We start from the raw sequence: 11,791 nt of genomic DNA, 5'->3' as shown, positions 1-11,791 counted from the left end.
TTTCTCTAATTTCTCATTTAATGTGAATCAATCATATATTAGGGATATCATTTCTGATTATTATTAAACAAATGCTTTCAGTTGGTAAACCTTTCCTGAGATTGTGTATTATTTCTGATTTAATGTACTTGTGAGAATCTCTCTCATCTTTACTTGATAGTTAAAGATGAAACAAATGATTTAAAGGCACCCTAGACTGCTTAGTATTAGTTTACCCTCAACTTTTCAGTTCTGACAGTGAAAATTTGAATTCATTTTGATTTACCACTTTCAAAACTGCAATCTTTTTTGTTGCTCAGTCACTAAGTCATGTTTGACTTGTTGCAACCCCATGGACTGCAGCATACCAGGCTTCTCTGTCCTTCACTATCTTTCCAGAGTTTTCTCAGATTCATGTTCAATGAGTCCATGATGCTATCTAACCATCTCATCCTCTGTCTCTGTCACCCCCTTCTCCTCCTGCCCTTAATCTCTCCTAGCATCAGGGTCTTTTCCAATGAACTGGCTCTTCCCATCAGGTGTGGCTCAGCTGGATAAGAATCTGCCTGCAATGTGGGAGATCTGGGTTCGATCCCTGGATTGGGAAGATCCCCTGGAGAAGGGAAAGGCTACCCACTCCAGTATTCTGGCCTAGAGAATTCCTCGACTCTATAGTCCATGAGGTTGCAAAGAGTCAGACACGACTGAGAGACTTTCACTTCACATCAAGTGACCAGAGTTTTGGTGCTTCAGCTTTAACATCAGTCCTTCCAATGAATATTCAGGGTTGATCTCCTTTAGGATTGACTGGTTTAATCTCTTTGCTGTCCAGGGAACTCTCAAGAGTCTTCTCCAGCACCACAATTGGAAAGCATCAGTTCTTTGGTGCTCAACCTTCTTTATGGTCCGACTGTCACATCCATACGTGACTACCGGAAAACCATAGCTTTGACTCTATGAACCTTTGTCAGCAAAATGATGTCTTTGCTTTTTATTATGCTGTCTAGGTTTATCGTGGCTTTCCTTCCAAGGAGCAAGCATCTTCTAATTTCATGGCTGCAGTTACTGTCAGCAGTGATTTTGGAGTCCCCCCCCCCCTCCTAGAAATAAAATCTGTCACTGCTTCAGCTTTTTTGCTATTCTATTTGCCATGAAGTGATGGAACCAGATGCCATGATTTTAATTTTCTGAATGTTGACTTGTAAGCCAGCTTTTCACTCTTCTCTTTCACCCTCATCCATAAGCTCTGTAGTTCCTCTTTACTTTCTGCCATTGGAGTGGTATCATCTGCATATCTGAGGTTATTGACATTTTTCTTGGCAATCTTGATTTCAGTTTGCAATTCATCCATTCTGGCATTTCACATGCCAGGTTTACACATGCCAGATGTACACATGCCAGTACATTCAGATGTACTCTGAATATAAGTTTAATAAGCAGAGTAACAATATATAGCTTTGTCTTTCTGCTTTCCCAGTTTTGAACCAGTCCTTTGTTCCATGTCCGGTTCTAACTGTTGCTTCTTGTCCTGCGCACAGGTTTTTCAGGAGACAGGTAAGGTGGTAAGGTATTCCCATCTCTTGAATAATTTCCCACAGTTTGCTGAACCATACAGTCAAAGGCTTTCATGAAATCAAAGAAGAAGTAGATATTTTTTTGGACTCTCCTTGCTTTCTCTGTGATCCAAAATATTTTGGCAATTTGATCTCTGGTTCTTCTGCCTTTTCTAAACCCAGTTTTTACATCCAGAAGTTCTTGGTTCACTGTTGAAGCCTAGCTTGAAGGATTTTGAGCATAACTTTACTAGCATGATAGATGAACACAATTGTATGGTAGTACAATTCTCTGGTGAACATTCTCTGGCATTGCCCTTTTTTGGAATTGGTTTGAAAATTGACCTTTTCCAGTCCTGTGGCAACTGCTAAGTTTTCCAAATTTGCTGGCATATTGAGTGCAGCACATTCACAGCATCATATTTATGGATTTGAAAGAGCTCAGCTGGAATTCCATCACCTCCACTAGCTTTGTTCATTGTAATACTTCCTAAGGCCCAATTGACTTCTCACTGCAGGATGTCTGGCTGTAGGTGACTGACCACACCATCACGGTTAATCCCAGTCATTAAGAGCTTTTATATATAGTTCTTCTGTGTATTCTTGCCACCTCTTCTTAATATCTTCTGCTTCAGTTAGGTCCTTACCATTTCTGTCCGTTATTGTGCCCATCCTTGTGTGAAATGTTCCCTTGATATCTCCTGCTTGCTTGAAGAGATCTCTAGTCTTTCCCAGTCTATGGTTTTCCTCTATTTCTTTGCGTTGTTCATTTTAAAAGGTCTAATCTCTCTTTGCTATTTCTGGAACTCTGCATTCAGTTGGGTATATCTTTTCTTTCTCCTTTGCTTTTCGCTTCTCTTCTTTCTTTAGCTATTTGTGAAACCTCCTCGGACAACCACTTTGCCTTCTTTAGTGTGGTAACTTTCTCTAATCCTGTGCCACAAGATATAGAGAAATCATACTTCCTCGTTTTAAAAATGAAAAAGCTAAAATCAAAGTTTAAAAGTCTGCTGAATATCATAAAGCTTCTGGATTCAAATAAGCACTCTAACATCTAGTTTAATGCATTTATACTTGTCTTTCTTTTGTTTTAGTAGACTTTCACATATATTAGACAAAACATTCAGTTTTACCACTTCCTTTCCTAGGTCAACATTCGATTCTGTCTATAATTATAAATACTTTAGAACTTTCTTATTAAGAAAACAACAAGCACTTGCCCTCATTTCTCTCTTCTGTAATTTACTCTGGCTGTATGTGGGGTAGCCTATTGGCCTTTGCTTCAGCGAACACTTACTGAATGTTTCTGGTGTGTAACACATGAGCTTTGGAACTGGCAGGGTACAACAATAAAAACAATCTAACCCTAAGAGTGCTTTGTCTAAGTTATGGATCTTTCATTGTGCGCTTGGGACCACCTTACCTCCCCCACTCAGTCTTCACAACAACTCTATGCGCAAGGGAATATTATTACTGTATTATTATTATTTTACATCATAAATGAGGAACCTGGGCTATAAAGAAGCTAGTCTCATGCCCAAGGTGGCATATTCATTAAACAATAGAGCCGGTATTCTGGCTTTCCAGGTGGTGCTAGTGGTAAAAAAATCTGCCTGCCAATGCAGGAGACACAAGAGATGCAGGTTCGATCCCTGGGTCAGGAAGATCCCCTGGAGTAAGGACTGACAACCCAGTCAGGTATTCTGGAAAATTTCATGAACAGAGGAACCTGTCAGCCTACGTTCCATGGGGCCACAAAGAGTGAGATGTGACTGAGTGTGTGAGTACACACATACTCACACACACACACACACACACACACACACACACACACAGAGCCAGTATTCACATCCAGGGAGTCCGAAATTAAGTGAAATAACCATTATGTAAATTTTCTCCCCTGTTGTGCCCCTGCCACTGCCATCAAGTTTCTGGGAGCAATATGAAAACAAGCTTTATACTAATTATTTCAAAGGAAAAATTCTGTCATCATAAAGAAAAGGTTAAATAAAATTCTTTGGAGATATGGGGACACTGGTGGGAATAATTGATTTCCTGTGCCGTATCATTTCAACCTACACATCTTCATTATATATTTTACTGTATAAGGTTTCCCCCTCTAAGGGTGAAGGGAGGATAATTTAGATAAATTACATCTTAATTTCTATAACAGGATTGGTCCGCACATCAAGCAAATACAAATAATCTTGTTGTTTCCATTAATAACTATTTGGTTCCTTTGAGCCTCTTCTCCACAGCAAGACTTCTACTTTCAAAACATTTCAAAGCACCTGAGTGTTATGAATTTGCAAATTGCATACAATTTTTCATGGATATCATATATTATTATGATAAGGAATGATTATATTTGCAAATCATGTGCTCCTGTAATAGCTCATACAGTAACAATACCTTATAATTTTATTATTTATTTTATTTTATTTGACTGTACCGGGTCTTAGTTGCAGCATGTGGGATCTAGTTCCCCGACCAGGAACTGAAGCAGGCTCCCTGAATTGGGAATGGTGAGTCTTAGCCACTGGACAACTAGGGAAGTCCCAGCAGTACCTGGTAAAGGGTGTCTTCATTTTTTTCATGAATGAAAAGCTAGAACAATAGAGGTTGTAAATGTATATCTACATAGCCCCTGCTTTCTTAAGAACCACTTTGTTCATTTGTCTGTTACACTGCTTTCTGCTTTCTGATGATCTGTTTGGTATATTGCGTCCCCCTCTCTCCCCAAATGTGTGCTCCTCAGAGGAAGATAACCAGCTCTTTATATGAATACCTCTAAGATGGACCTCCCACTATATGTGGAATATAGGAGAGAGTCAAACACCAGAGTAGCAAGTAGCATAGATTCTTCTAATAAGTTTTAATGAGTAGCAAAAACAATGTAGAAAGACTCAGCACAATTGTTTTCATAGTCAGTGTTAGATATTGCTTTTTTTATGTAGTTGATTTCTTGGATATCTGTTTCTATTGGAAGAGATTTCACCGTCTCAAAAGCTTGGAATTGACCAGAGGCTGCCCTGGTTTATTTTGGAGGGTTATTTTATGCAAAAATACAACCTTTGTTATTAAAAAGACTAATGTCTCAGGATAGTAGTTCTTAGAAACTTGGGTTTCAGAAATAAGAAAATTTGTAAAAAGAAAATTCAAGGAACCAACAAATACTTGCCAAATATAAACTTTGCCAACTCAGGACATCATAGACAGCAGCAGCAACAGTAGCAGGGACAGTTTATGTTTTGGCTGAATTTCGCAGAAAAAAGGAGAAGGCAATGGCAACCCACTCCGGTACTCTTGCCTGGAAAATCCCATGGACGGAGGAGCCTAGTGGGCTGCTATCCATGGGGTCGCTACAAGTCGGACACGACTGAGTGACTTCACTTTCACTTTTCACTTTCATGCACTGGAGAAGGAAATGGCAACCCACTCCAATATTCTTGCCTGGAGAATCCCAGGAACAGCAGAGCCTAGTGGGCTGCCATCTATGGGGTTGCACAGAGTCGGACATGACTGAAGTGGCTTAGCAGCAGCAGCAGCACAGAAGAAAAGTATGTTTTAATGTCAATATAAAAGAAATAGATTATTAAGAATAAAGTGCAGTTCTGTAAATTGAACAAACAATATGAGACACGCATCTTATTGTTCTCATTCTCCTCTGACCCCCAGACTGGCACTGATCCCCAGACTGGCATTTCAACATAACTGAATTAAGATTGAAAGACATTACAAAGAATAAATATTGAGATTTAACTTTACAAACATGTTTTCTTCTGTGTCGGTTCTGTGCACCTCTTAGGAACCTGGTCTTCATCTGAGGTCTCTGCTCTTTCAAAGCAGAGCAATGAGGGGGCATCATTTGCATTCCTTCTCATGGTGGTGGAGCATTCACCCTCCGACCTGCCAGAAACCCCCAAAGGTCATCAGATTATACCAGTCTTGCCTCTCTCCAATATGGTCTACATGGACACAGGGTCCTTCTTCCTTTTTGTATCTTAATGTTAATTCTGAGCACTTCATTCTCTCTACAACTATAATACATATATCTATACATATACATATATGTATATAAAGCATTTAAAGTTGTGAACACTTTCTCTGTTAAATACTGAATCATGTGCTTTAGCAATAGCAACCCTAATAATCATCGTACTAACTCTTTGTTGAAGATAAAATTATCTTCCCCATTTCACAGCTGAAAATACTGAGGCCTGGGCCAGTTATGAAGTTGGGGAAAGCCTGAATTCAATCCTAGGACAACTGGATCCAGAGTTTGTGCTCTTGACTGTGCACTAATCTGCCTCATAGTTTCTAGAAATTCTCTCCTTCTAGAATATCACCTCCATCCTGCCTCTGTCCTTACTTAGGACTTGTAACTCACTAGATACAATATTTTATCTGAAACCCGTAGGACTTATAGAAATCAGACTCTTTTATTTTTTCATTTAAAAGTCCTATCCGTTAAATATTTGGAATATACCAGTGGAGTGTGTGAAACACTTGTCATCAATGCATTATTTCTGCATCAATACTCACATAGTCAAAACAATATTAATGTATCTGCATGAATATTCAGATAGACTGATAAGAAATTAACACTAGAAATACCCTCATGCAAGTGTTTGTCAACAAATTAATTAAACACAAACTTCCAATGTTATAGATTTTAGAATTTTAGAATATGGACCTGTACTAAAACTTGAACTCCCTCCAATTTGGGTATCTAATCACTGACACCAGTTTTTCCAGCTCACTTGCTCTAGGAAGCCCACTGCATTCTAGCTTTCACCTCTTGCTTGCAGGCATTCATTACTTACCCACCTTCAGTGGCAGCACCATCATTCTACTCAGTCCTTAGAAGTGAAATTATAAACTAGAAGGAAAGATCCTGTACTTGTTTTATTATTTTTACTAATGATTATTGTATCTCTAACTCTACTATGCTATACTAACCTGTATTATGCTATATTATTGGTAATGTAATGTAGTAATTAATTGGTCATGTATGGATGTGAGAGTTGGATTGTGAAGAAGGCTTAGCACCGAAGAATTGATGCTTTTGAACTGTGGTGTTGGAGAAGGCTCTTGAGCGTCCCTTGGACTGCAAGGAGATCCAACCAGTCCATTCTGAAGATCAACCCTGGGACTTCTTTGGAAGGAATGATGCTAAAGCTGAAACTCCAGTACTTTGGCCACCTCATGCGAAGAGTTGACTCATTGGAAAAGACTCTGATACTGGGAGGGATTGGGGCAGGAGGAGAAGGGGATGACAGAGGATGAGATGGCTGGATGGCATCGCTGACATGATGGATGTGAGTCTGAGTGAACTCCGGGAGTTGGTGATGGACAGGGAGGCCTGGTGTGCTGCGATTCATGGGGTTGCAAAGAGTCGAACATGACTGAGCAACTGAACTGAACTGACCTGAACTGAAGCATAAATTAAGTCTTTTTCTACCTTACCTCTATTCAGACAGCTCTTTATGGTGGGTATTATGACTCCCAAATCAGAGCTGAGCAATCTGATGCCAGGAGAGTTCAGATAAGCTGTCCAAGATTACATATCCAGGATCTACCCTTGGTACTTTCTGATTCAAACCCCTGTACAATCATTCTCTAGGGACATTGTCTTCCCAGCTTAGAAGCTGGGCTCCCCCTATAGCTTATACCAAACTCATGTATTGTAGCTCATCACTTTTTCCGAAATGACATAAAGAGTAGAAATCAAACTCAGTGACAGTCAGCAGAACAACAAAAGTTCTCTTCAAAATGATAGTGCAATTGAGAATAAAGCTCTCCAAAGTACTAGAAGCTCTGCTCACTGGTCTCATTCCAAACAGCTGTCCTCTCCAGCTCAGTCCTCATCACCTCTCTGACCTTGGCTGACTTTTTGGTGGGTGGTGATTCTGACACTCAGCACAGTGAGGAGAATGAAAGGAGACCCTGGTGGTCCAATGGTTAATACCCCATGCTTCCAATGCCAGGGCACGGAAGCAACATTACTGTCTATCTGTAGATGAGTGGATAAGGAAGATATGGTACATACACACAATGCACTACTGCACAAATTCGCTCAGTTCACATGCTAGCAAGGTAAAGCTCAAAAATCCTTCAAGCTAGGCTTCAACAGTACACTGGAAATCTGTGAAGGCCTCTTTTCCAAAGAAGATCTCATTTGAGGGGTTAGAACATGGACATATCTTTTGCAAAGGTTGGGGCGAGGATAGCATGGAACCCACTGCAGAGGGGAATGGGAAGTCTTCTGTTTGTGAGTAACGCACAGGAGCAGGACTCAGGGGGTTTACACCCATTTCTCACATGGATGGAGAGACATTGCAATCTGCTTCCAGTGACAATACCCTAAGAAGACAATGATCTTTTCTCTGCCAGTGCTAACTGTAATAGAAGCTCAGAAAGCAAGGTGTGTCTAAATGCAAAGAATGGTGCTTTTAGTGCTTTCATTGCAAGTTGCTCACAGTGTATGTTCCTTTTTCTGTTTTTTGGTATCCAGTGAAGATGCAAAAGTGATTCTTAACCAGAGAAAAAAGCCAAGTATTAACTGTCACTGCTCGTACCCTCTTTTATCTTTGTAATAAAAATGCAAGAAAGTGTCCACAACAGAAGTGAGAATAGGGAAATAATATTTCAAGTCTAAGAAGAAAAAAAAAAGTCTTTAGCTTTTTTTTTGTAGAAATGTAATGGGTAACCTAACTTAATGCAAGGAGTCATTTTGTAGAATAACCATCTTAATAATCACTCTTGAAAATAATCTTCCAATTTCACACGTTGTTCTACAGGGATTCCATCTAGGGATTTTCCTATAGATGGCATTTATTTATCTGGAAAGACTGTGTGGTTTAGGCAGTAATGCAGATAAACCTAACAGGAGATGATGCTTTCAGTCTACAATTACTTCTCATATCATACCCTGTTGAAAAGAGGAACTCTGGAGGTAAAACATATAAAAATATTTAGGACTTTACCAAATTAAGGAAACTAAGCATTAGTCAAAACTAACTCCTTGTGATCTTGGCCATTGTAATTTTTTGTATTTTATTTTGCTATTGAACACAATTGAGATTTATAATAAAAAATGGAAAATTGAAAAACAATAGTACTAATATGTGATAATTTCTTCAGGCATTGAAAGTCTGTGGAAATGAAGGACAGAATTCTTTGAATGTAAAGCCCAGATCATGAGCAACTCGTCTCCCACTGCAGCTGTGCACCTCTGCTACGAGCACCTGAATGGATCCTGTGTGAAAACCCCCTACTCACCCGCATCCCGCGTGATTCTGTACATGGTGTATGGCTCTGGGGCTGTCCTGGCCATGTTTGGAAACCTCCTGGTGATGACTGCCATCCTTCATTTCAAGCAGCTGCACTCACCAACCAATTTTCTCATCGCCTCTCTGGCCTGTGCAGACTTTCTGGTGGGAGTGACTGTGATGCCCTTCAGCATGGTCAGGTCTGTGGAGAGCTGCTGGTACTTTGGGCGAACTTTCTGCACTTTTCACACATGCTTTGATGCAGCATTCTGTTACTCTTCTCTCTTCCACCTGTCCTTCATCTCCATCGACAGGTACATTGCTGTTACTGACCCTCTGGTCTATCCCACCAAGTTCACGGTGTCTGTGTCAGGGATATGCATCAGCATCTCCTGGATCCTGCCCCTTACTTACAGTGGTGCCGTGTTCTACACGGGTGCCAATGAGAATGGGCTTGAGGAATTGTCTAGTGCCCTCAACTGTGTAGGAGGTTGCCAGACAGTTGTAAATCAAAACTGGGTATTGGTAGATTTTCTGTCCTTCTTTATACCTACCCTTGTCATGATAATTCTCTACAGTAATATTTTCCTTGTGGCCAGACATCAGGCTAAAAAGATTGAAAATACTGGTAGCAAAACAGGGTCATCATCAGACAGTTACAAATCCAGAGTAGCCAAGAGAGAGAGAAAAGCGGCTAAAACCCTGGGTATCACGGTCATAGCATTCATGATTTCGTGGTTACCATACAGTATTGACTCATTAATTGATGCCTTTATGGGCTTCATAACCCCGGCCTATATTTATGAGATTTGCTGTTGGTGTGCTTATTACAACTCAGCCATGAACCCCTTGATCTATGCTTTATTTTACCCTTGGTTTAGGAAAGCCATCAAAGTCATTGTGAGTGGTCGGGTTTTCAAGAATAGTTCTGGGAGCATGAATTTGTCCTCTGAATAAATGTAAGCCATTGGGTTGAGGAAGTTGAAGATATCTTTACCTTTTCCAAATGAAATGTATTTTTAAAAATCAAATAAGACTGTTACTGAAGAGAAAGAAAATTTGCTTTTCCAATTTAATTGGATAAGTCAATATGTTTCAGTCTTGCTGGGATGCTCACTTCCTGTTGCTTCTCCAAAATATTTATTTGACTCATAAATGTTAAATCCCTATTCGTTATCTACAGTGGAGCTCACTCTGTGCCCCAATAATATAAAATAGTATAGGTTAGTATAGCCTATTACAGTTAGAGATATAATAACCATTAGCAAAAACAATAAAACAAGCACAGGGTCTTTCCTTCTAGTTTATAACTTCGCTTCTAAGGCTGAGTAGAATGATGGTACTGACACTGAAGGTGTGTGAGCAATGAATGCCTGCAAGCAAGAGGTGAAAGGTGGAATGTAGTTGACACATTTCTCCTTCTGTTTTCTTTTTATTCCATTGACTCTTCCCTTTGTAACCTGAAAATGTCTTTTTCTTGATTTCTTTTCCTCTTTTCCTTACAAAGACTTTCACTCATTTCCACCTTGTCAAAAACTTCTCTATGATGACTTTCACTGGGCTATTGTGGGGTTTTTTTGCAATATAAATGATCAAATTGGCCAATATTAAAGAAGAGTTCATCAAACATAAATTTTAATATCTAAGTAATCATACATTTCATATTGATAATTTGAAAATTTTGAAATTAATTTGCTGATATATTGGGAGTTTGCCAATAACTATGATATGAAATGCAGTGCTTGAAAGTGGCTTATTAAATTGGGGAAGAGAAACGGTACCTCAGTTTCAGTAGCATCACCTTTATACTTTACCTTCTTGGTAATGTGAACATCCTTGAGCATCTGATAGAAATATATTTCTTAACTAATGGTTGACACAGCGGTCATATTTTCTAGTTTCCTAAAATCTGAGTACCACCCTATTCTGTCAGTTAATTATTTCTCTCTTCAGGCCTTGATTACCTGTCATGCCTTTTCTAACAAGCTTACTCTTCTTTACTTTCAAAAGTTTCCTTGTTCCATGTTCCTTGTTAATGCCGTGTACTCCTTGTCTTTGTTTGGACTCAGTTTACTTTCATTGTGAGCAGCTTTTTTCTGGAATTCTGGTATTTCTGGACATCCTAAAGGCCTCTAGCCCCACACATCAGCCATTTCAATCTCAATGCAATGCTCATATTTTACATTTAGTAGAATATTTTGTAACTGTGGGAAAAACTGTGGACAAATGGTGAAATTACTGTAATAGTAGTTATCATTTTATGTAATAGTTTTCTTATTCTGTGAGGTTTTTTGTTTTAACTTCTAGTGTTGACAGAGGGCAATTTCCTGTCATTTATTTTATTTCTTTCGAGTTTATACATTGTCCATGATAAAAATGACACTGTCATTCATGTTATTAGGAAAAATGGATAATTTAGAAATGTTGATGTGGTATAAAATTTCTTGAAAAAGTCTTAAGTAGTTTGCCTCATGTAGTTCACAAAACCAAAACTGTTTTCTTCCAGATGTTAGAAGGCTAGAAGATGGCATAGTTTTTATAGTTTGGATCGGTGGAATCAGAACAGAAAATATGCACTACATTTTTAAACTTCAAAAAAAAAAAAATAGAGCCATGACAAAGAAAAAAAGACAAACTTAGACAGTATTGGTGGCACACATGATGAAGAAAGTGTTAGTAACTTGAAAATGTAAAAGCTTGCATTTCTCTGGTGGTCCAGCGGTTAAAACTTCATGTTTCCAATGTAGGGGATCAATTGCTGGTCTGGGAAGTTTAAGAAAATGTAAAAGCCTTTCACAAAACAGACAGGGAGAGACAAACATCCCACTAAACAAATAAATATGCAGTTTTACAGAGATGTGGCTAATAAATACATTAAAAGGTCAAGTGTGCAAATAATCAAATAATGCTAAAAAATGTAATAGAGTTTCAGATTGCAAAATGACAAACTTTATATGACTCAATAATATCTATTAATAACTAGAT

The 11,791-nt window shown here is 38.9% G+C and overlaps 1 protein-coding gene across 1 annotated transcript; it reads left to right on the top strand.

Moving 5' to 3' along the window:
- The first annotated feature begins 8,734 nt into the window (after positions 1-8,734).
- LOC128053299 (trace amine-associated receptor 6) lies at positions 8,735-9,763 on the top strand. The gene has a single exon (XM_052645802.1). The coding sequence runs from the start codon at positions 8,735-8,737 to the stop codon at positions 9,761-9,763; it is 1,029 nt and encodes a 342-aa protein (XP_052501762.1).
- The last annotated feature ends 2,028 nt before the right edge of the window (positions 9,764-11,791 follow it).

Source organism: Budorcas taxicolor, chromosome 9, assembly GCF_023091745.1.
Source record: "Budorcas taxicolor isolate Tak-1 chromosome 9, Takin1.1, whole genome shotgun sequence".
NCBI lineage: Eukaryota > Metazoa > Chordata > Mammalia > Artiodactyla > Bovidae > Budorcas > Budorcas taxicolor.
Note: the sequence above shows the minus strand (reverse complement) of the source record. Positions and strands in the feature narration are given on the sequence as shown.

Coding starts and splice junctions, on each gene's coding strand:
- LOC128053299 (XM_052645802.1), top strand. CDS start 8,735: ATGAGCAACTCGTCTCCCACTGCAGCTGTGCACCTCTGCTACGAGCAC.